Consider the following 26,272-nt stretch of genomic DNA (forward strand, 5'->3'; position numbering starts at 1 on the left):
CAAATACGAGTAGGTGTTACTGGCAGGAGAATGTAGTTGCATGTCCTGACACCTGTTGGGATGCAGAGATGGGGTAATATCTGAAACACCACTATTAATGCATTCTGTTGTTAGGAAAGCTGTTTGAAGCAGGCAAGTGATAACATAAGGATCTTTCTGCTAAAATTTGTGATTTAACAAAATCTTACCTGTTGCTGCAATGGATGATTAACTTTTTTCCCATGAAATAATTTCTGTTTTGAGAAGCTCAACACCTGGTGTATGTTCAAAAGCTATGTTCAGTCTCAAGAATGTTTAGTAATACCAGTGCCATCTTAAAGAATACACCTGTGGTCTGAAGGAAGCCTGCTGCACTTCAGCGAGTAGCTGCTTCGTGAATGCACAACAGCGTAGAAACCATTGACTTGCTGTGCATGTGAGCTTGGTGCTCGGGACTGTGTATAGTCATAAGATAACCATGATTATTAACTGCCTGATTTGAGCAGGAATGGTAGTTGTAAACTGTCGAGAGACTGGAATGTGTGTGTGAAGAGAAAATTCAGAAGTAAAGGTGAGAGATATAAATTTGGCAAAATTAAATGTTGCAGCAAGAGACAGCATTGGTAAATGTGGTTAAAGACAAAGCCTTTCTTTATGGGAGGAGCTGAAAAGCTGCTGACTTTCTTCCTGTGACTTTGCAACAAGCTAGGGAGCTTAGCAGGCGGACTTGTGTGACCACTAATAGACAGCCAACACAGCACTTTTGCATGGAGAACAACCGCAGCACAATAGCAGCACAAAAAGAAGCAGCTGGTACCCTGATGGAGAAAGAGGAGTGCAGGAGGGAACATTCACCTCCAGACCTTCTGTGCTGCTAGGGACAAAGAGTATATTTGGGTTTGTGTGCATAGAGAAGACTCTTATTATTTATCACAGTCACGAATTAAAATCCTGTTCTCTGCCCATAGCAAGCCTGAATGTGGAACAACGTGGAGGATGAAGGAAATAACCAGTTAGCAACTTAGCAACTTCCAGGTCTGGAACATACATGATTTACTCCAATGTAATAGGCCTGTAAAAGATCATAAATCTCTACAGCTATATAGTAGGTTAGCAGTTATTATATCTCTGCAAATATACTACATACAAGCTGGCAAGAGTCTGCCTTTGAGAGCTGCTGTCTCATAGGATCAACCCCACTTTATAGATTCTTAACCTCATACAGACACAGTCCACAGCAAAAAAAAATAGCCAAAGAAGTCATGTCACTGTTTTTATCTGGGAAGAAGACCATTGAACAGTATTACACCTGTTTTTAGGTGGGGAATTTCAGAGGGTTATGATTAAGTTGACAGGTGCTCTTCCTTCGTAAGCCACTGGAAACTGAGGTTCCTTTGAAACTTGTCTGTAGCTGATTGATATTCAACTTCCATTCTAAAATGACATACAGAAACGGAAAAAAGCAGTACTTGCATGCAGGAAGCACTTGAACAGAAGTGACTGTTCCATAGCTGATAGAATAAGACTATAACCAATTATACCACTGCAACCACTATTAATAATGAATTGTATTAATTTGCAGGAGTAATACATTTAGGAACTGAAATCAATTTAGAAGTCTGTTTTCCAGTCTGTGTCATTGGCCTTGGGAGGCTATCTCAAAAGAAAGCTCTAACAATGTGTGTCAAAGGCATTTCCATCGTCTAAATAAAATATCTATTTTTTTCTGATCCTACCTTCAGACCAAGTGCTCAGTCAGTCTTTTAAAACACTGAAATAGGAGGTTATAAACAGAGGCTCACAAGTGTATTTCTTTACTCTTACTGTAAAGCCAGTTCATACTTTAGAAAGTACAGTATCAATCCAAAAGGTTTGAGAACTACTAGTATATAGAGGACAAGTTAGTTGACTTATTCCCAAAGGATATTTCGGGAAGGTGAGAAGTCACCTCGACATGAGACGTATTAAGATACAGAAGCTAATTTACATACAAAATTTGAACTTGCAAGTGTATTTAAAAGAATATCGATAAAACATGTAGACATATCAATGAAAAAAAAAATGTCCAGTTGTAGTAGTTAAAATAAATATGACTAGAATTAGCAAGAATTTTATCCTTTTTCTACACTATTGCACAGTTAGAGAAGATATATTTGAACTTGGTTTGTTTTGTGAAATGTTTCTGTTAAAAGTAGTTTACTGGATTTGAGTAACACAATTCTTTTACAGTACCTTAATGCTAATATTCTTAAGAAAGAGAGGAATACTGTATCTTCAGAGTCATATGGAAAAGCAGTCATAACAATAATCTGAAATACAGAATGAACACATTCAGTGTAAATGCTGAGTATGAACCTAAGAAGTACATTAACTGTGCTAGCAAAGTCTCTCTGTTAATGGATGACCTTCTAAATTCATCACTCGTTTCCATTTTCAGAATTAGAGGATTAAAAATCTTCCCTACCAATGGCTTCCCCCATTTGTGCCATTCTGTGATGTACTAGGACCACTAGGCCAGTAATTTGTGAATTAGAAAAAAGTAGGTGTTGATTGAATAGGGTTTAATTTTAGTTCAGACTCAGCGTTCCTCCCACCTCCCAAACGTGTGCAACATAGTGTCAAGTGCATCAAAGTAGTGCCTAGAAGTGTCTGGCAAGACAAGGAAGACTGGTCACAAGAGCTTTTACAGGAAAACCTATGGCATGGAGTCAGTCACGTCTTCCCAAGGAATAATAGGAAACCTGTTTCATTTTCCAAGGAAGAAGGCACAACAGGGGGGAAAAAAAGAACCATACAAGACTCATCAGCGAACACAGGTGTTAGAACAGACCTAGTGAGTTATGTTGCCCTAAAATCTGAAGATATCCTCAGAGAAGTTTTTTTTTCTATAACCAGTCTCTTATAAAGTGTTACAGAGTGCCTCTCTCCCTTTCCAGTGTTGTTGAATCATTCATGTTGCTGGCAACAGTCCTTGTGGAAGATTCTGTCCCACTGTCAGATCAGACACCGAGTTGTAAATTACATTTTCCTTCTGCACATAAGTAGTATAAGGTTCCACTTCCATTGTGTCATCCTGGCAAAACAAAACCAAAAAATGTAAGTAAAGGAGTGGTTCAGTTTGGCAAGACTCTGCAAGCCGTTCCATCTGGGTTAAAGAATCTAACTGGGAAATAGTGATTCCAAGTTTATTCCTCCTGAACTTAAGAAAAAAACCCTAGTTTTCTTTTTCTACTAAAGAACATGTTTTGCTGTCTCTCTCAAAGATTTGGAGAGTAAAGCTGAGGCATGGGTTCACCTGCCTTCTACCCACTTATTTTGCCCTGAAAAAAAATGTGTTAGGGTCTAATTCTCTAGAAAGGACAAATAACATGCTAGACTCTTGACCATGATTGATTCTTCCATCAGTCTACAGTTTCAGTCTACAGATACACTAATGAAAGTTGTCTGATGTGACAACAAGAACACAGGTACTTAACCCATTATTTTACATTAATGCAATTGTGTCTGTCAGCAATAATTGGAAAGTAAGGCAGCAGAACAGGATAAATAATAACTAGAATTGACTAAGTCTTTTCAGAAATAAAAAATGAAGCATCTTTGTCAGCTGATGATAGAATTTGAGCCTATTGTTTACCGTATGCTCACAGATACTCTCAATATAGATATAACACATCTTGTCTGCATAGAAATGCTGTTATTTGTATTTCATAGAAGTGAACAGAGATGCAGAGCTGATAAGTGAATTGTTCAGCTACACAGAAAGCTTGTAACAGCACAGAGAACGCTTCCCACCTTGCAGCTCAGCACTCCTATTGTTTATATAATGTTCTGTCTTGAGTATGGCCATTTCTTTGATTGTGGATTGATGATACACGATAAAGAGTGGCCTTCTAAACCTGCACGTTGTCATTCTGGACACCAAGAGGGATGTCTTCCTTTTTCCTACATCCGTTAATGTTGTTGTTTAACCCTCTTGTTTACTAATATTTCTTTCTTAATATTCCCCAACACATGATATTGCCTCCCTTCCTGAGCATTGTTTATTCAGCAGTTAAGAATATCTGACATGAATCGCAGTCCTTGCTAAGATAAAGGATGGCGGTTGCTGCGCCTTTGCTGTTGCAACATGCCTATAATGTTTGCTCCAAGCCAAAATTACAGTGATGATAGGCTTTGTTTTGTCTTGAGATACAACTAAGAGCAAACATATATGACAGAGTAGCACCTGCTGGAAGCTCAGAGTAAAAATCTTATGGATTCCCTCTACTCACCATGTTTTCAGGGCTATCAGAAGATCCCTGATTTGATGATAGTCTAACTTGCATAATTCTACTTACCTGTGGTGAAGAAGGAGAAGCAGTTTCAGGAGACTTGGTTTTGTGGCATAGTCTGTGAAAAAGAGTATAGATGTTAAATTCATTCCTCAGTCCTAGGTTTGACTGGATCACGGTCTGGTGTCTTTGATCACAAGAATATAAAACATTTCTCTCTTCTTCTTGTAATGGAGAGTAAAGCTAAAAATCCTTGTCATATCTCTCTCTCCTTGACTTTTAATCCTGAAATTATGGTACTGTGGCTTTTTTTTAGAGGTGTTTTCTCATTATTCGTGGGAGCTTAAGCACAAAATGGAAGCAGAAGATGAAAATAAAAGTTCTTTGGAAGGATGTAATTTTCAGTTAATAAAATTGTATTGAACTAATCTTCAGCTCTGAGCGAGAAGGTTTGGGAGGGGAGAAGGAGGGGATGTAGCTGAGATTTTTGATACAGGTACTAATTCAGTCTTTCTCCTCACAAGTGATTTCTGCAGTTTTTCCTTGGAACTGCAGTCTTTTCTCCACAGCAAATCCTAAAGGAACTAGAACCCAGCTTCATCCAGAGAGCTTTTTCATAAATACAGGTACAGCCTGCTCTCATCTCTGTTGATATGACAGGATAGCACTGATCAGTCCTCTAGCAGTTGTTAGAACTTACTAGGCAGCAGAACCAACCCCCTGATCTAAGTGAGAGAGGCACAGATAGATTTTCACAGTATGTGAAAAAAGGCTTTACCCTCCATTTCCTATCAAAATGAAGAACTCCCCTTTAGTGTAGTAGCCAATGCAATGAGAATCCTCTGATAACTTCTGCCTATTTATGTTTTACTAAGGTGCATTATTCAATGAAAGTGTGTACAATACACAGTGTCTGCATAAATAGTTCTTAAAGATTTCTTCTAGCACTAGACAGTCTTTCCTTAGCATTCTATCATACATACCTGTCACTTTGGAATCTGAGATAGTAAACGACAGCCATGGTGATAAGGATCAGGAAACAAAGAATGATGGAGATGAGCACGATGAAGCCATTGTTGTCTAAACACAAAGAGTTAATCTCAGTTATATCTTCTTACAGCTCGGTTTCTTCATTAATTCCTCATAAAATTAAAGCTGCTTTAGCACATTCATACATTTCAGTATACTGGTAAAATAATTATAAACCCCTTCAGCAGAACAGAAAGTCAGTAGTGAAACTTGTCTGAGAAACAGGACTCATGCTTTTATAGATTTTCCTTCCTAGAAGGATGAACAGTGTGAACAGGAGGCTAACTAGAATTTCGAATGCCAAGAGCACAAAAGGAAGCTTACTTGAGGGCCCACAGGCTATGGACTTGCTCTGGTTCCCAGCTGGGTGGGATACAATGCAGGTTGTGTAAGTCATGTTGGTGCTGGATGCTGTGAACATGCTGACAACAGTCACTGTCCCATCAACATGGCCTTCTTCCCTGGAGGTGGAGTTGTTCTGTGGGACCCAGGAGATCTGAGCAGGTGGCTTCCCTGCTACTGCCTCGCACACGGGGCTCCCATGGCCGGCACAGTACAGGGTCAGCCTCGGGGGAACTGCAAAGCATCAGGAATGGGCAATTAATTGAGTTAAGTTTGTTGCAGTTGAGATGGGATGTTATTGTCATCTATCCAAAATGAAAGGTTGAATTAGACTCTGTCCTAAGCAACCATCTCACACATGATTTAAAAGGTATTTGAATGCCAGCTTAACAGGAAATGGGTTTATGCTTACTATCTGAATAAGAACATCCCATGCTTGATAGAACATCTCAGCATGCTCTCACACGCTTTAGTACTCTTAAATTATGTGTTAATGATGGGTTCTACAGGATAACCACAAGCACATGCGGAATCCTCTCAGTATATTAGAAACTGCTTCACACATCATTTCCAACTAGGCAGCAGAAAAGGGAGCAGCAGAAGGGAGAAGAAGGGAGATTTTTGGGAGATAAGGAGAAGGCAGAAACAGAGCTCCTATCAACGAAATGCAGGACACCTTATCCCAGCAAGAAAGCTTCTTACTGCACACTTTTCCTGGTGCTTGCAGTGAGGAGCTTTGTACATGCAGGCCCAGACATGATCCTTGGGAGACCTGTAAAACAAGGAAGGAGTCCCTTACCCTGCACAGTCAGGTGGTGGGTCTTGTGAAAATTCCCTTCTGTTGCTACTACTTCACAGGTGTAAATTCCCTCATGGGCTCTTCCCACTTGCCGTATCTCAAGGGCAGGATCTCGGTCTGGTCTGAATTTCCAGTTCATGTTGTCACTGCAGTTTGTTCTGTCTGTCTTGTTCAGATCAGCCCTGTATCCCAAGGTGCAGGAGCCTCCAGCCTTGGGGTTTATTTTCCACGTTACCATAGTTATATTTGTTTTGGGAGAGCAAGTGAGCACAGAGCTGTTGCCTACAGTCACAAGCACTTCATTGTTCCCTGGAAGAGAGAAAGGAGAAAGATGTGTGAGAAGGTTCCCATGGATGTCACTCATAGCTTTGGAGTCTGTGCTTGACAGAGAAATGTCTGTACTGTTATGTAACAGGGTAAGGCCCTGTCTGTGCTCATCTGCAAATTGTCTGTCATCTTGTATTACAGCTGTGGATTAGGGAGACTAATATCGCCTACCTCCTCAATACTCACAACACATTCCCCATTGGAGTCATCATAGTAGAGAAGACTGGTATTGGACTGAGACCCTACTCCTGCCCATTGTGTGTGCAACTGTCCTTTCTTTTACTGCAGTGTTCTCTGTAGGACATGAAAGTAAGTCCTGCCCATCTTTGTGCCAGGCATGCAGCTACAAAAGTGTAAAATATGCCCATATTCTTGTGCTTCTTATTTGTGAGGCTAAGATTGCAGAGATGCTATTCAGTTGATATGTCAGCTGTGTTGATTCTCTAATAGTGAGTTTCATTCTTGAATCTTGTTTTGCATTTACCTGGAAAGGTGTTATTTTTTTTTTTCTTTCTATGACAATGACTCCTCATTTGGGTTTTAAAGATGACTCTTGCTTGGAGTTAGGAACGATAACTCCTCTCTTTATCTTTTCATGATCCATAAACGATATACTTGAAGCTAGATAACTGTATGGAAAAGCTTGGAACTAGTCTTCTTGACCTTTTTTGAAGCTATCATGTTGGCCACTGAAGGGTAAAAAGACAGACCACCATTATGGCTCCTCTGTGTGCTGTATTTGTTCAAGACAAGTTACACCCTCAGAATTGCCTTTAATTTTTTTTTTAATTGTTTGTTTGTTTATTTGTTTGCTTATGAGTCCGTGGATTTCTTCTTAGCCAGGAAACTAATTTGCCCAAGCTTTCTTCTTCCACAAGCTTTCAGGACTAAGTACTTTTTGCACATATTTAACATGAGTCATGCTTGTCCTCTTTATGTTGACCAGATTTGGGACCTTTTATTTTCTTTGAGAAAACTCCGCTTGGTTTTTTCTTAACAATATTTCTTCTGGAATCTAGGTGAATTAACCATTCCAAATAAATTACTTTTCCTTCTGTTTAACTATGCTCTTGGGAAATTATTTCTAACTTGCAAAATGAATGCAGTTCACTGCATTTTAACTGATGGAACAAGAAAATTAGATGGGGATAGTATTTCACTGAAGCCATCCACTTCCCATTTTTATTAAAGAAAGGAAATAATACTTAGCTTCCTGCTGCTCAATACTGCCAGGATTCATAATGTTTCCAAGCACTGCTGAAGATGGAAAGTGCTATCTATTCACACCATTTTCTGATACACAAATTACCCACCAGTCCCACAAATACTTACTTCCTTGTTTTAATTTTCAACAGTGTTCTGTGATATGTTATTGCACTAGAAGTGTCTTAATGTGTTTTAGTGACTTTTTTTTTTAGGAGAGGGGATGGTTCTGCTTAGCGACATTTCAAGAAAATTCAAAAGATGTGTTTTAAACTCAGAGGCTTTTACCAGGAGAGGAACTGAAAGAAGCCCTTTGTCTCATGATGGCTGCTGGATGTGAGTTCTATAAATGTCTACCTAAATTGGAGAACCAAGCGTTTCCTCTGCTGGTTTAACACTGCCTAGAGTCTTGGAGGTCTGAGTCATGTTATCAGTATTGCTGACCTCATCTGAACATGACTAAGCAAACCTAAACAGTAGAACAATCTATGTGTTGGGGCCAGGGCAGTTTCTTGGACAAGGTTTGCAAACGTGCAGGAATGACAATATGCATATTTGACTGCGTACACTTTCATCTACATACTAAAGCAGTATCCTTTTACTTGTCTTTCAACTCTGCATCTCCTAACTAGCCTATTGCAGCATAAAAGTCCCCCAACATAGTGGCTTGTGTACTTTAACACTGTAAAGAAAGAGGGAGTGAGAGTCATGCTTTCTGCTATGCCCTTCTGTCATATTCTACCCTGAATGAGTCAGGTACGATTCACTTCCAGTGGTAAACCAAATTAGTCAGCTTAAAATCTACTGAATCATGTTTATGTGCAAGTACAGGTTTATGATAAATTTGTAGGATTCTGAATTCCCCTGTATCTTCTTATTAATTCTGAAGGCTTTTGCAAGGGAGGAGCTTTTCCCCAGACAGTAAATTAATTAGTAAAAAACCTTCTTGTTTACTCTATCCTTACATAAACCTTCCTACTATTGTAAAGAGGCCTTAAAACATAACAAAATTAAACTGATTTCCCTTTATTGCCCTTCTTTCATTGCTAGAGCGCAGGTAAGTGGCACTAGTGTAAATATGAATTCTGCACCTTCTTCCTTGCTTTTCTTCTTTTCTCATTCATGCTAGAAACATAGTCTCCAGACTTCTTTTACAGAAGAAGAATGCATATGCTAAAAATCCTGAAGGGTTTGATTATTTTACATTTCTGAAATGACTTTGAAGACTTCATTTTTAAGGTGGAACAGGGATATAATATTAGGATGAGGTTCTATCCTATATAATGACCCCATTAGCCTGTTAGCATTCTCCCAGGAACTGTTTAAAACTGTCTGTCTTGGTATTGAAGGCAGAGAAAGAAAAAAAAAAAACGGGTAAGGGAGCAAGGTGTGACTGCAGAGCCTGCACATGTTTTGATCTTCTTCCAGTTCAATGGGGCATGGAAGCATGTTGTGATGGCAGAGTGCTCTAGATACCTAATAAACTGAGAGTCAAAAGCACTATAGGCAGGCTGATAGTTCTGCTGGGCATTTGCTCATTAACACTGTTGTCAGCCATGTTATAGTGCTTCCATTTCTATAGGTGTTTACTCATGTTATCATGTGCTACAGAAATCTCCCAGCATGCTTGCTATTCTCCCAATAAAACACAAAAAGGGAGCTCTCCCAAGAAAGCGATTAAAGAGAGTGCTCTGCTTCTTTTTATCACTAAGCATACTACCAAGTTAATTTAAGGTTTTGAATTGTGTGCGTTAAAATCTTATCACTTACTAGCAAAATATTACCAGGCCCAGCTAATACTTGATGAGAAGCTTCCAAACCATAAAGTATAATGTCAGTTTCATAACAATTTCTGATGAAAAGAGCATTTGCCTTTCTTTCTATTTCAAGCTAAAATATAATGAAATTACAAGGCTTGCTGTATTTTATCAGAGTTAGCTTCATTGAAAAGCAGTACAAAATCATAGAACCACAGAATGGTAGGGTTGGAAGGGACCTTCAGAGATCATCTAGTTCAACCTCCCTGCAGAAGTAGGTCAACCTAGATCAGGCCGCATAGGAACACGTCCAAAATGTATATTCTCGAAATAATCTGATAATCTGATTTCTCTTTCTATTGAGCATACCAAAACCCATCTAGTCTCTGAAAGTATGTTTTGTTAGAACATAAACCAATGTGCTAGAAAGCGACAGCATTTTAAGGAACACAGAAATGCTAACTATACTCATGAAAAGCAAAGGCCTAAAAATAAATCTGCTCTGCTTTCTGTATCCCTAAAGAATAGGTCCTTTCCCTTAGTCATGCCTTCTACTCAGTCAGCTTTCTGTAACTTGACAGGCTACATGGATCCCACATGATCTCTTCTGAGATCCTTTTCTCATCGCTTCCATGACTTCTTGTGGATTTACTCCAACCAAGCCCTTTGGCCAAGGGTCTCTCCCATCTGCTTCCTTTGCCCTTGTTAGGCTAGAGTCTGTACTCTTGGATATGTACTCAGCAGCTCTAAGAGAAGGCACGATCTCCCCTTCCTTCCAGGAAAATCACTAAAGCTGAAGAGTGTGTGCTTGCTCTGCAGAAAACTAAACAAAGTATTCCACTCTGTTAAAGGGGAAAAGTTCAGTGCTGCAAGTGTTTTAATTCAGACCTGTCACTACACCACTGTTCTCTGAAATGATGCTTTCATAGTGTAAAATGGCTAAAAGTCAATTGCTCAAGTTTCCTCTGTGATAGCTGCCTGGTTTATGACCAATACTTTAGGGCCTATGTACCATACACGTCAGCATTTATCTATTCAAACAAGGGGTTGGAAACAAGCTGGCACATTGCACAGCTACTTCTCTCAAGGTGAAATCCCAGGCTATATATAGTTGAGCTGAACTAACAGCTTGCTGTAGCTGAGAAAGGCGATAACCAGTGCCACAGAGGCCTCACTCTCTGTTGGCCTGCAGAGAACAAGAAATTTGAAGAGGTGTGAGTTATGTAGCTCATTTCAGTGCAGTGCTAACCATAGGATAATAATTAAATGTCAGTACTGTTAACTATTTCTTTGCACACAAAAGAGATGAAATAAAGGATGATGTATCTACACATTTATTACAAATAGCTTCTCATTTTCATTCTTATCCTTCACAAATGAGTGGGCTCTGGAAAATGGCAATATTTTTTTTCTGTTAACCAGAGCAAGCAGAACTCCAGAGCCCAGAAGTACAGGCTGTTTGTTACAGTGGTGTAGAAAATAGGAGAGCCTTGTTCAGGGAGTTCTGTACAGCTTCTGAGCTGATCCATCCTATTTTGACTGTGGATCTATTGCATTGTGAGCAGGTTTCAGCTTGGAGATTCATCTGCAGAGTGGGTAGGGGAGGAGGCAGTTAGACTGAGGTCTTCCAATTTGACTCCAGCCTCTGAAATTCATCTAATTATAGTATCAATTACATTATGCCATACTTCATTGTTTTTCCTTGACTGTCGAAGATTTTAAGCCACCTCTGAGGAGGTTCTTAAGCTCTATCCCAGTGCACTGAATGCACATCCTTATGCCTTGACAAATTCCACTTTCATATTTGAAAACGGACATACACTCTCTCAGGAAAAAACAAACTCAGTTGGGGAGTTGACATTTGTGTTTCAAAATATGCTGATTACTGTTGTCATGCTAAAGTTACTGTAATTAAAAAAGATTGGGGGAAAGACTTCACTCTGTTGTTTTTTTAATGTGGTTTATGTAGTGTGCTTGACAGCTCTCGTGGATAACTAGTTACACTAGTTCCTTTGCAGTGTCACTTATTTAGTCATTTCTCCTGTTTCTCAGAATCTTTCTTACAGTAAAATGAGAAAGAAAGATTTTAAAAACAGGAAAATTTGATTGTGAAACCACTGAAAATTTCAAGGTAATCGCTGCAAAATCAAGACACAGCTATGCAGCTTGAAAGTGCTTTTGATTGCTTTCAAATAGGAAAGATTTCCAGTCTCTGATATTCTTTATAGGTTTTAACCCACAGTAGAACTCTTTCTTGCCTCCAATATGACTCAAAGTCCATGGGAGCCTCTTCAGAAATTTAATTGTGAAGGAACATTTTTCACTGCAAAGAGACTGTTTTACTTTCTCAGACATAATTCTATTATGTCTTTCTTACAGTAAGGATCTACCACAAAGTTTTAGTGCATCCCACGCCCATCCACCCCCCTCCAGATGTATTAAACTTAGAGATATAATGGACTGAAACAATGATCATACCACAAGTAAATGACTAACTATGTCTTGGAATGAATATGATAGATGAGTCATAGCAAGTCATAATCAAAAACGCAGTACTGGACACTTGGAAGAAGCCAGATACAACAGTCTGAGTTCTGCATCCATTTTCATCTTCTACTGCCACAGAATGCTTGTGACACTTAGCAAGGATTGTCTGGAACGAAGTGAAAGATAAAGAAATACATGTGCTTTGTACTAGAGTAGAGATTGATAAAGTACTGACAGAGTTTTATATATGATAGCTTCTTTACTCTGAAAGTGTAGCCACAAGAGCCAGGACAGAGTATAGGCTGAAAGTCAGCCCTGCATATTGGGTAAGAAATAAGTAGTTAGACCGCTCTTAATTTTCATGATAGAAATACATGAACTAGTTGGCTTTAGCTCATGTGACTGTTTCTGGAAGCTTCAATCACAGCTTTTTCAACATGGGCATATCTTTAAAAAGATACAATAAGACATCTGTACCTTTATTGTTAGTTTCTCACTCAGATTCTTTATTCATAACCATCATTATTCATTGAAAATATCTCCTATTCTCATTTCATTCTATTTAGGCTTTTTTCAGATCTTCCAAAATCCCTTTCTTCCTCATACTTAAATTATCGTTTTGTTCTCCTTTTAACACATCTCTTTTCTGCCACCATTACAGTGTCACTTGCAGTATAAATCTCGTTCCTGCTCTTTCATACAAGCTGAAATAGAAACCTTAAAAACCAGCCAGAAAAATACATTGTAAACTCTGATTTTTGAGTATGAGGCACCTGTAGCACGGTGGCTGGATTTCTTTTTAGATTGCAAACTTCAATATGACTTTATACATTGCAGAGAGGTGAGCACATTGACTGGACTTAATATTGAACACAAAGTTTGAGTCTTCCCATTCAAGGTGGAGTATAACTTTGCAGCTGCCAGTTCCTAGGTTTGGTTTGTTTGTTTGTTTTTTCTCTGACCTTTCAGTTCTTTTTATCTTTCTCCAGCATCCTTACAAGCAGACAATCAAGACAATTGATTTGAAGGCAAAGGAAAGATGTTAAAGCTCACCTAGTTAGAGATGCAGTTTGATACAGTGTCCTCTTGAAAATCAGTAATTAAGAATAGAGGGATAGCTGAAAGGAAACATGATGGATAATGAACTGCATTAGGAAGAGAAAGCAAAAGGCAATGTTAAAAGGAGGTGTCAGGTTGAAGATAATTTTTCTTAGCAGATGATTCTTACACTAATTCTGTTTAATGGTTTTACTAATGTCACTATTTACTAGTGTATTAGGAGCTTGCAAAGAAATTTGTTGAAAGCAGGAAGAATATAACCTTATTAATATAAAAAAATGGAACTATCACACAAAAAGAACCAGATGATTTTGATGACTATTATGGTAGATTTGTGTTGAAATTCGGCAACTCAAACTGTAATAACAGTAAAAATAGGTAACATAACAAATTAATAACAAATTAGAATAGCGAATGTTGCCTTAATCAGGATTAAAGCCAATAAGATGGGTGGGTTTTTTTGGTGCTCAGGTTGTTTATGAAAAGTATTTCATGATCCAATGTCTGCAAATAAAGGCTGTTTGATGGAGCCATTTAAGGGTCTGTTTCAACCTTCACATATCTCAATACAAAAATGACCATGTAGGGTGTAGTTCTTTAATGAAGGAATTAGTTGATGTTTAGATATGTGTTAATCATCCAGCTTGCAGAACAGACACTGTTTGCCAAATCCTCCACTGGTAATAAGTCATCACTGAAAGTAACAAGCTGCCATGCATTATATTAGCCTGACTAAATTTTCAACTTGGTATAGCAGCTCCTGACTGCAAAGTAAGTAGATCTTCATCCTTGCAGAATATGAGCTGAAATAGATGACAGGAAAAGAGTTTTACACTGGATACAAAAGTGCCTTGGGTAATATTTCTTCCAGAATAGCACTATTACACCATATGTAACAAAGTGCAAAGGCCCACACTTTTCAATATAGAAACAGATAGAGAATGATTTCTATTCTGTTCTTCATGCTGAACTTGGCCTTTTACTCTCTTCCTCATGAGAAGGAGAATAAAATAAGTTACACTATTTATTTCTGCCTAAGAGACATTTTCCTGCTATTCTAAACAAAAATAGATCACTGACCACAAGCAGTAGTTTGTATGCCCCCTTTTCCTCCTTTGCAGAGACCAGATAAGGGACTGCTGTGAAAATATTCTTATGAGCACATTTTTATGTAGTTAAAGCCTCACTCATACCTTGTTTAGTGCTTAGCCTCAAGATAGTACTGTTCTTCCTAGCATATTCTTACTCAGTGCAAAGATAAGGCAGCATAAGAAGATTGCCTAATACTTTTTTCTTATGAATGATTGTGCCTCTAAGTATGAAATGTATTAACTGTGAGTTTTAAGTAGCATATACTTTTACAAGTGTATTCCAAACTCAAAAAAACCAGCTGTGTAATTAGGATGTATGTGGTCAACTTGCTAAAGTGAACTTCCTCATTTCCATGGTTTTGAAACTAGACACATTCAGACACACTGCCTTTGGACCACCACAGCAAAGTAAAAGTTAATGTCACGAGGATATGTGATGTCTTCTGAGAAAATTTTTCCTTCATTTAATAGTATAGAATTCTGTTTTAAACATTGGGGTAAGAAAAACAGACTGTTTGGATTTGGATGTTTTTAGGCTAAAAGAAGTCTGAATTATTCCAGCACATAATCCTAAGGAAGTGGCAAAGAAGCAGTGAAACGCAAGTTTACCAGTTTATGGTTTGGAAGCTTCTCCTCAAGTTTACGAGAACAGTTTTTTAGTATTTGTTGTATCTGGAGCAAGATTCCATGATAAACTAGAACAGAAGTCAACAGAGACAGAAGCACTGAAACACAGTAGGACAGAGAAAGTAAGAAGGCAGTACATTAATGAAAGAGAAGTTTCAAATTAGATTAAGGAAGGAAACTAAAATAAAGCAGTAGCATTCAAGAAACTTATGTATGCAGGTAAGATTGAATTCTAGCTAAGCTGCTCTTTAAATCTACTTTACTTTTGCTCCTCTCATACTAATGCTCTAATTCCAGCACTGATGCAATGCCACTGAGTTGAATTTTTTTACTATCGATAAAACTGAACAACCTAAGAGAATCACATCTCATTACTGACAATGGATTCCTTGCAGCTTCCTCTGAAGTGCTTGGTCATATCTGTTCTCACAGGTTACAACTGCATTTGCAGGATTTACACAGTCCAACGTTGCAAAAGCTAATCCAATAAAAAGAGCTTTGTTGCATGAACCTCTCATGGAAGACCTTGCTGTTCTTTCTCACCTTTCCTTTGCAGTATGTACACAACCACAGGAGGTGGCCTGTCAGTTAAACTAGAGAAGTCCTCAAAGTGTTACTGGAAAAATTTTTGTTTAGTGTCTTTCCCACTGCTGCTACTAGGAGGATTGTTGCAGAAGGATTGTTAGTACGGATCATGAACTAAGAGTACACCAGCAGCTTCCGTAGCCTATTATCCTATTACTTGGGTGCAGATCTAGATATGAGAGTCATTAAGTGATCTCAGCCTCATTTCTGAGCTGTCCCTTCTGCTGTTGTAAAAACTAACCAAACCACATAAAACAGCATGCTAAGGAAATGTTAAGGAAAATGCTAAAGCAGATAAAGCCTGGTTACACACAGCAGTTTTTGCATGACCTTTTTTCATTCAGAGTAGCTTGCTCTAGCAGTCATCAGAAGAGGGAAAATAATTTTTTTCTGAGCTTCATACAACACTAAAATCCCCTGGATAGAATACACACATTGGATTGCTCAACACATTTAGCCTGTGGTCTCTGAAGCAACAAACCTTGTCACTACATCATTTTGCTTGGATCAGCCATCCTAATATTAAGGGAAACAAGTTTAAGAGCAGTGTTAGATAAAAACTTCCCATGAAATGTGGGCTGCTTTTTACTTGAGGGGAGAGGTTCAAGCATGAAATTATATTTTCACTGAACATCTTTTATATGTTATTTGAAGGAGAATATCATTGATTCACCAAGATACTAAGAAGTCGAAATCCAATTACCTTTTGGGTGGAAAAAAATCTCTCTTTGGCATTGGATTTTTTTAAAAAATATTTCCAGCAAAGTAAATTTTTAAAAATCACTTTTGCTGGATGAGTTCCTGTGTGAGCTACTCCAGGTGCTCCTGCTCTGGCAGGGGAGATGGACTAGATTATCTCTCGAGGTCTCTTACAACCCTTAAGATTCTACGATTCTTTGGTTCTCCTTTGTCTCCTCCATCTTCCTCAACATTTTGTGACATGTTCATATTCCTTTATTTTTTGAGCAGCTGTATTAAAAAGATACAGAGTGCCTCTGGTGCTACCATGATCTGTCTTTACAACCCTGAGCAGGTTCCTTAGTATTCTTATGAGATAGCTCTTTCCCTACAGAATAGAGACAGGTTTTAAACCTCTGATGTGCCTGTTGCCAGGTTGATAATGCAAAGTTTAATAACGTTTGTGAGGTATTTCATTTTTTTCCAACAAGTGGCAATGATGTAATCATTTTGGATCCCTCATTTAATCACCCAAACACATTACAGACAGATGTTCCCTTGCTGCCAACAACTGCATCCATTTTGATAATTTGCATACAAAAACATACATACAAAATGTATATCACCAAGGAATCAATTTTATTTTCTGGCCAAGTGGAATGGAATAATTCATGTCCATGCAGTTCAGTTCTACCTGTCCATAATAGGAATGGACACATATATGTTACATATGTTTTCTCCCTCTATACATAGTTTAGGTTTCTGGAATGACTGCTCAAATCCCTTGTTCCATTACAAAGTCCCTGGACTGCTGCATGGTATCTGGAAGGGAAGAAACTCTAGAAATATGAATGAACAGTATGTGGGAGACATTAGCTGCTGTAGCTAAACTACATTAAAACTAAGTTAACGGCACTAAAAGACTGGGTTAGAAAGGCTTAGGACTGCACTGTATTTGGCACAAAAGCCTTTCCCACTCTTGATACCAGCAATGCCCATTAGTCTCAGGACAAAATGCCAGAAACTACGTGCTACTGTCAGTGCATCAGTGACCTTCCAACACTTATCAGAAAGACACAAAAAAAATCCCTGCCCCATTTCAGAGTATTTGCAGCCTCTCTTTAGCACTAACCACATGTCCAAAAGCTTCAAGTTTGCAAATACTTCACATATTTTTACCATGTCAAATGGATCTGTTTCTCAGATGATGTAGATTTAGAGTTCTGAATAAAAAAGCTAATGGTAACAAATGATATATTCCCAGTTAAGGATCACTAAATAACTGCCTACATGAAAGTCACAGGGATAATGCCTGGCAGGCTTGTGACCACTAAGAGAAGAAGAACAGGGGTGGATATTGGGGAATCATAGTTTAGTTGTGCTCCCTAATTTTTAGCAATTAAGGAAAGGCACAGCAAGATGAATAGCTTTTATGGACAGAAAACGTGCACATTTCCCTTTCTTCCTTCCCGATGGCTGGTTTGTCCCAGCTAAACTCACCTGCTGTTCTTATGAGCTTGGTGATCATGAGCATCACAAAAACACACAGAGTCTTCCCAGCAATCCTCATGTCGGCTCCTGCTTTCATAGCTCAGTCGGCTCCGTCACTTCATCCATCCTGCCACCAAGTCAGCTGTGATCATTGGGGAGTATTTATTGCCTGCCAGTTCGTCCTCAGCAGCCAATGTCAGTGTTTTCTCTCCCACTCCTTTCCTCTAGCTCTGCGTGTTCCTGATCGACTAGCTCCTCAAAGCTGGAGAGGTTCCTCCTTCTGACTTTTCAGAGCACTAGGCTTCCTGTGCTGAGAGTCTAGGCGAATGCTGAGGAAACAGATTGAACAACTTTGCCTTCCGTTCATTGGCTCTCCTCAGAAGGCAGATGAGTGAAGATAAACCCTGCAGAGCTCAGAGAGGGTAAAAGCAGAGGAGATTATTCAAAGCTGAGTTTAATACCAAAAAGGAAATCTTAGTCTCAGGAAGCTAGACTTATTTTTCATATTTGTTACTATTACTACTACTGTTATTTCGTTGTCACTTCATTGTTACCACCTCCTAGAAAATTTATCCTCATGTGTCCCTCAAAAAAAATAAGCAATCTCAAGTCTTCTCTGTAAGTGGCATTTTTACCGATTTCCCCTGATCAGTATCTACTTAGCTACTGGCAGTATAGTTCTCACCATGAACAACAAGACTTTCCAGAAGACATGAGGAAAAACTGCATTTTGGTGAGGAAAAAAAGTTTAGTTTACGTACTTGTCAACAAAAATAATACAGAAATTGAAGGTGGCCCACATCTTTCACTGATTGTTTTTTTCCAGAATACTGTTGTGTGTGGCTTTTAAAAATAATACTGTACCTGTTTCCCCACTTCCTCACTGATCTAATAATTTCAGATTCAAGGTTTCTTTTCCTTTTTAAAGCCACGGCACTTCTCCAGCACAATTTGGTAGGCCAGCAGAAGAGAAAAGGCCTCAGCTATTGAAAGCTACAAGTGAGAATACCTACCCCTGAGCACACAGACATAAGGGGTAGAGACAGAAAACAGATCAAAGCTGACAGAAACTGAACTGCTGAGGAGCTAAGGCTGCACACCATGTTTGAACATTGGCAAGCTGTACCTGATAACTGTAGTGTGATGTTATGGTAGTTTTATTTTATGAGAATGGTGTTCAAAAATGGTCTGTTTTGATGTTCACTAGAACAGAGGAGTGTGAATCAAAGTCCTATGTAGATAAGTTTAAAAAGACTGATAATGATCATACAGAGAAAATCAGGTAAGACAGATAAACTGGATTATTTTTGTCCCAGGATCATCTTACTAGCTACAGTTTTGTGTAAGAGAGAGGGCATTCTGTATATTTTTCCTCACTTGATTTTTTAAAATTCATTTAACATTTTGACATTTCTCCACACCCTTCTGAGGTTTTTGATGTGCTATTCACAATAAACTCTGGTTTATTTTCTGAGTAGTTACTGCTGATCTAGGAATTTGTAATGTTTGTGAATAGATGTGGCTATATTTTAGACAATGGCATGTGGTAGAGGAAAAAGAAGCGTTTGTCTAAGTAGAGATTAAGACACAAGGCTCGAGGGAGAAAGAGGCAACATGTAAGCAGAATGAGGCCTCAAATGTAAAAGAAATAGTGCTCGAATTTGATAAAAAAAGGAAATTAAGGTGGTGTAAATATGCAGTTGTGTCATATTGGATAGATGATTGCTATATGAATGTATGAAAAACTGAAAAGATGCAGTGAGATAGAGGAGCTTTTGAAACGTAGCGAACCACTGTCTAAATAAGAAAAGTCATACTTTAAGCTGTCATAATGAAAGGTCTCTGCCATCCAGATATTATATCTGCAAGGCAAGTAGTATTTAAGAAGTTATTAAGATGTTTTGGGAACAACTTTCTGTTTGAAGCCTAGGTTTCTAGGAACAGTTGAGGGGCTCATACGAGAAAGTGTGGTGGATTGACCTTTTCTGGCCACCATGTGCCCCCCAGGCTGCTCTATCACTCCCACTTTTCAAATGGACAGGGAGAGAAAAATACAATGAAAGGTTTTTGGATCAAGATAAGGACAGGAAAATCACTAAACAATTACCATCAAAGGCAAAAAAAACCAGATAGTCTTCTGGGTGATAGCATGGTTGGCAGGGTATGTTTCTGGCAAACCGATTGTTGCCTCCACCGCAGTGAGTACGTAGTGCTTGCCTTGGCGTGTTGATGGCAGTTATCCAATATAGTTAATTTGCCAGGCCTCACCATATTGAAGCCCCACCTATCTCCCTCTATTCCAGGGAGACTCTACTCAAGTGATTTGCTTGATTGTAGCACATGTTTCACATTCACAAATGACCTGCGTGATGGCCTCCATGGTCAGGTCTGCCTCTCAATCACAAGTCCACCTGTACATTGCGTCTCTCCCTAGATGTCATTGGCCTGTTGAGCTACAAACAGCTCACCCTTATGCTGACATTCCAGGTCCACCTGAAATACTTCAACAGCCTTGTCTACCTGTTTTTCAGTGGCACAGCTTTTAGGCAACTGAGCATCTACATGACATTAGGGTGATGTTTTCCACTCAGACAGTGATGTCTTGCCACAATGCAGCAGCCCAGATGAGTTTAAGTGGGTTTACCTCTGTGATGACCTTTGATCTTCTATTGCTGTAGCCGCCCTTATAAGACATTAGCCACAATCCCTAAATTGGTATAGAGTGCTGACTGTTTTTCTTCTTCAGCAATGTTTAAGACTAGATGGATGGCTTTCACTTCTGCACTTGACTCACCTTCTCCTTCAGTGGTTTCAATGACTTGCCATGTGGGACTTCACACAGAAGCTTTCCACTTCTGAAGGTTTCCTACAACACAATAGAATCCATCAGTAAACAGAGCAAAATGCCTTTCATCTTCTGATAACTCAGTATATGGTTGTGCCTCTTGAGCATGAGCCACCTGCTCAGGTGACACTCAAAAATTTCTTCCATCTGGCCAGTCCATGATCTCTTCCAGGATTCTTCTGAGGAATCCTTCTTCTGAGGATTTCCTCAGGCTGGGTTTCCTCTTTCCACTTGCAAGCTCAATGCAATGTCAACGCTACCCACTCACTCCATGTTGTGAGATGTGAAGAGATGTTTCCTTCGAACATCCAGTGTAGTACAAGCAATCACAGTGCCAAAAGAAATGTTTCTGTACCAATAGATTCTGAAGCAGCTTGAAGTTCCTCCTGTGCTGCTAGCATCTCTTTTTCAGTTGGCATATTGGGAGTTTCTGGTCCTCAATACCCTGTCTCCAAAACACTAGTGGTCAACCTTGGGTTAGTCATCAACCTCCTGAAGTTTTCTTCCAGATGCTCCAGGTGAGACCATGCTCCCCATCTACAGTGTAGAGAAAATTCTGGGCTCCTGTCAGAACAGGCCCAAGAGCTAACAAATGAGTTTTCTCCTGTTTGATCTGCTCAAAGGCATGTTGTTGCTCAAGGCCTGACTCAAAACACTTCTTTTAGGTTAGTCTGTAGAGAGGACTCACAAGATGACTATAACCTGGAATCTGTGTTCTCCAGAATCCCACAAGGCCTAGGAAAGGTCACGTTTGTTTCTTGTTAGCTGGTGGAGACATAATTGCCATCTTGCTCATATCCGTAGAGATATGAATGAGAAATGTGAGCTAGAAATCTGAAGAGGACTGAATCTAGGAAGTGCTGCAACAGTCCTTCTTCTACCTCGTGAAAATTCTGCTACAGACAACAGAACTTGGGAAGTGAGATATGAAAATTCTGTGTCAGGACATGACTGAAAACACAAATTTACCACAAGAAGTGACAAATACTTTATTTCTTATTCAGTGGAGCCATTCCTCTCAGTTACACATTGAAAGACAGGATCCCATGACAGAGGAACTGAGTCCGAGAAAGGACAGAGTGGGACAGAGGATTATCTAGACTGAGAAATAATGCACATAGAGGAGGGAAAGTTATCAGGGTTTGTGGCTGCATCAGTCAGAAATGTAGTGTGCATTTGATGGAAAGGAGGAGAAGGAGAGGGGTAAACTGGTTATGAGAGCTGAAGCCAAAGTCTGAGACAGCTGAGGATGAAGACATTGCCAACAAAGTGCAATTAAAAATGAATTTTCAGTAAGTACATGTTTCCACACAGCAGCAGAGAAAACTTAGGCATTGTTTGTTTAAGGTGTTGTGCCGAGCCATCACAGCCTTCCTTGAGACTGAACTTTCTGTGTTCTGGCAGCACACATCTGGTCTCTGCCTGTGGTTTTTAGTGTGGGTTATTGCAGACCCATTTTATGTTAATTATCATAATGTCAGCAGACATTATTTGACAGAGTCTGTGATGTGCTCCGTTTGAAGTGGTTTTACTTAGCCTTAAAGTCCTTACTAACAGCAGATTCCATGCCAATAAGTCATTCAACAAGAAGTGTATGAGCTGTAAAGGTGGATTTTCATTATCAATGTGCAGAGAGAAATCAAATTCCTTCCAGGAACCTTATTTCCAATGGTGACATGAATATCAGAGTGATGGAACCTAAGCTGGTATAAATTTTTCAGCTGGCCTTGTTCCGTTGACTTTTCATAGGGCTACCATGACTTTCTCTGTGTGAGAATTTTCCCTGCTGTCTCTTCCTTCATCAGCTGAGGTTCCCAAATCTTGGGACCATACAGTTAGCTCAACGGGTTGCACATAAATGAGTGAATCCAATTATCTCTGAAGATATGAATAGTTCTGGAAAAGCATTATGATTCTCTATGTACTGACAATTCTTTTTTACTCACTAAGAGGTCATCCCACCACTGAAATACAATAGTTTTGTCTGGCAATTTAGCAAGAAACTGAAATTAAGGCAGGATGACATTATGCAACAGCCTTGTCTGATGTGTAAGGCATTAAAACCACTTTAATTTTTTCAGAGATAGCAGTGTGAATTTCCTGTCTTTTGTTGACCTATCTTAAAGCCTGGAACTTGTTACATTTACAGTGAAAAAGTAATTTTGTGTTATTTATCTGTATATTCTGTAACCAAACACATTCATTTTTCTTATAGGGGTATGTGAAAGAGAAAGCAGAAGTATTGGATAGCATCACTGCTTGTGACATCATAACTTCTGGTGTGGGTGGATGCAAAACTTCTCCTACATCTACCTTTCTGACACACTTTATTCTGGCTGGCTGTTCCTCTGACTATTCCAGTTTTTAACTCAAAGAGAGTTCATGCAGTCTACCTGCAATATGATTGACAGCTCTGCCCAAAATATGATTGTCTGAATGGTTGCGATTGCTGAATCTGTAATTTCAGCTCTTACTCTAGCATGCCATGAAGGGAAACATGCAGTGGTCATTTCTAGAACATTGACCCCACTGCATGGCAAGTAATCATGTGGTAATGTGGTAGCTAAAATTGATAAACTTTGAGGCAGTAAAGTGACACAGTATGCTTATAAAGCCGCTTCCTGGTTGTTCTGTGGTTGGGTGTTGTTTATTCCTGGAAACACCCACACACCTGAAAGTCCTGATGAGAATATGGTTTCTTTTACAAAACTCCTACTGAAGGGTAGGTAAGGCTAAGGAGAAGCTCACATTCCAAGAGTCCTTCTCCCTTCAGAGAAGCTTGCATTTAATAGCAAGACTGAAATTGGAGGACTTGACTTTGCATTCAGAGCTGTTGTGCATCCTTCATATACACGTGTAGGTAAACAAAACATCACTCATGTTTCAAACTATTTCTAGCGATCCTGGGTGCAGGGGCTAAATGTACCAAACACCTTCCTGCAGCCTAGTCTGAAATTCAGCTTTCCATCACTCCTTGGATTCCTGACTTGATAGCTTCTGTGGGCCATGTCCATGCTGTGCAGTTGCCAAGAGCGCAGAGCTCCTTGAGATGGCTTTGAACTAGCTTCAAAAACAGAAGCAGTACAGTCATGTCAGGACAGCATTGCATCTATCCAGGGCACAGAAACTTGTTTATGCAAGTAACTGCTACCCAACAGTCATGAATGATTCCGCTGACTGCAATGCAATGTCATTATCAGCGAGATCCCTTCCAGTCCTTAAGATTCTGTGATTCTGTGATCAGTGTACTTGGAGCTAGTTCCAGCACCACTGATATAGCAGAAGGCACACTGTTCCTGATGTTATGAAGCGTTGTGTCTCTCCTGAAATCAGCATTAAGATCACTAAAATGCATGATGTTCACCTGTCCCAAACTCATGCACAAGCCTGTATGCCTAGGAGCTTCACCTTGTGGTTATACTATGGTAATGTCCTAGCCTACCTCCCAGGAAGGCTTCCCTTGAACCCTGCTCCAGATTGGGCAAAGACTGGGCTTACTTGGAGAAGTGCCCTGAGAGCAGATGACTGAAAAGTGGGGAGGAAGTGACTCAGAGGACCGGATGAACTATAACGAATGTTTGGTGAGAAGAAAGGAGCAGGAGCCTCCAGATGAATCCTAGCTCTTCTCTGTGCTGGAGGTCCAAAGCATTGAAGTCAACTCTTCTTTTCTTTGGTCAGAAGGTTGCACAGCAATAAGTAAATGTTATGGCTCTGCTTGAGCAATAGGATGAAAATGTTTCACTTCTCCGGTTCCTTAAAACACTGAAATCCTTGCCTTGAGGAATGAACAGGATATCTTCACTTGGCAACAAAGCCTGAGGATGTTGTTTTTCCCAATGGAGATGTTTCCTAGCAATCTCCCAGTTGAGAGTGGGTGAGTTAAGGGTATGAAGGAGAAGTTTCTGCATCTGAACACCATTTGCACTGTTTCTAATGATGTGGCCTGGAAATTCACTAGCTCAGATAGGTTAGGACTAATTTCTATACTACCTTGCACTATGTACTGTGTCTATTATCCCCACTCTGGCTGCAGAGAATACTAAGGCTGTATGTGATAGATCTATTATTTCAAGTAGCTGGAGTAAGGAAACATGAGAAATCTGTGGGAAGTCCTTCCCTGACATAAATCAATGGAGATTAGTGGAAAGACGCATATGTATGGAGACATTTACAATGAGTAGAGGCATTTATTTCATTTTTTTGCAACAGGTGTTACACATGGAAGCAGAAGGAGGTTCTTCTGCCTGACTTGGGATTTGGACAGTTATTTCTGTCTTATTTGGTGTAGTAAACAGCAATAAGGCTGAGATAAGAGAATTGTTATAGAATGGGTGTTTCTAGTGAAGAAATTCAAGTCCAACATCAGATCATCCACAGAAAGGTGCAAAACAGTTTCTAATCTTCAGGACATAGGTAATGGTTTAAATGACAGTACATAAAGCTTAATAGCTGTTTCAGTCCTGTGCCTGCATTGTTCTAATTTCTAGTGTTTCCCCAATTCATGATTATCTAATGTTTTATGAGGTCTTGCTTGGTTTCTCATTTCAGGAATGTCTAGTGCTAAGGGTGTACACAGCCCATTTATGCAGAAAATGAACAATTATTTTCTTTCTTCGCCTTGAAGCTGGTATGAGGTGAGGAATCTTGCTGTTCTTGCATTGTGGCGATGAAGGGAAAAAGAAACAACTTTCTAGTAATAATACTAGTACTACTAATAATATATCCAAGATTGAATCCTAATCTGTCTGCCTTTCTTCTAAAAACTCTGGTTTCTCTCCCTTTCTATTCAGACTACATTTAGCATTACCCGAATAAAAATGGAAGAATCACAGAATCACAGAATCTTAAAGGTTGGAAGGGACCTAGAAAGATCATCTAGTCCAACCCCGCTGCCAGAGCAGGACCTCCTAGAGTAGGTCACACAGGAACTCATCCAAGTGGCTTTTGAATGTCTCCAGAGAAAGAGACTCTACAACCCATCTGGGCAGCCTGTTCCAGTGCTCCATCACCCTCACAGTGAAGAAATTTTTCTTTGTGTTTCTTTGGAACCTCTTATGTTCCAGCTTGTACCCATTGCTCCTTGTCCTATCATTGGACATCACTGAAAACAGCCTGGCTCCATCCTCCTGACACCCACCCTTTACGTATTTGTAAACATTAATGAGATTACTCCTCAGTTTCCTCTTCTCCAAGCTGAGCACCCCCAGCTTCCTCAGCCTTTCATCATAAGGGAGATGCTCCACTCCATCATCTTTGTGGCCCTGTGCTGAACTCTCTCCAGCAGCTCCCTGTCCTTCTTGAACTGAGGGTCCCAGAACTGGGCACAATACTCCAGATGTGGTCTCACAAGGGCAGAGTAGAGGGGGAGGAGAACCTCTCTCAACCTACTGCCCACAGTCCTTCTAATACACACCAGGATGCCACTGGCCTTCTTGGCCATGAGGGTACATTTCTGTCTTATGATCATCCTGCTGTCCACCAAGACCCCAGGTCCCTTTCCCCTACACTGCTCTCTAACAGTTCATTCCCCAGCCTGTACTGATACATGGGGTTGTTCTTTCCCAGATGCAAGACTCTACACTTGCCCTTGTTGAACTTCATTAGATTTCTCCCCGCCTCAACTCTCCAGCATGTCCAGGTCTCGTGTGTCAGCCACTCCTCCTAGTTTAGTATCATCAGCAAACCTGCTGACAATGCCCTCT

General features: G+C 39.7%; 1 protein-coding gene across 2 annotated transcripts in view; it reads right to left on the bottom strand.

Annotated features, from left to right (window-relative positions):
- Positions 1-18,020, bottom strand: part of LOC104558573 (cell surface glycoprotein CD200 receptor 1-A-like) — a 29,752-nt gene extending 11,732 nt beyond the window's left edge. The window contains exons 1-6 of one of the 2 annotated variants that reach the window (XR_009819456.1): positions 17,735-18,020; positions 6,421-6,729; positions 5,604-5,855; positions 5,234-5,330; positions 4,317-4,368; positions 2,212-3,052 (exon numbers count right to left, since the gene is read on the bottom strand). Coding sequence is in view for 1 of the 2 variants with exons in the window: in XM_062004910.1 (XP_061860894.1) it covers positions 2,930-3,052; positions 4,317-4,368; positions 5,234-5,330; positions 5,604-5,855; positions 6,421-6,729; positions 17,735-17,822 (921 nt within the window). In the remaining variant the exon portion in view is untranslated. Of the gene's footprint in view, positions 1-1,239; positions 3,053-4,316; positions 4,369-5,233; positions 5,331-5,603; positions 5,856-6,420; positions 6,730-17,734 lie in introns of those variants that run through there. The other variant, XM_062004910.1, reaches the window with a different exon arrangement.
- Between the last annotated feature and the right edge of the window lie 8,252 nt (positions 18,021-26,272).

This window comes from Colius striatus, chromosome 1, assembly GCF_028858725.1.
Source record: "Colius striatus isolate bColStr4 chromosome 1, bColStr4.1.hap1, whole genome shotgun sequence".
NCBI classification, from domain to species: Eukaryota; Metazoa; Chordata; class Aves; order Coliiformes; family Coliidae; genus Colius; species Colius striatus.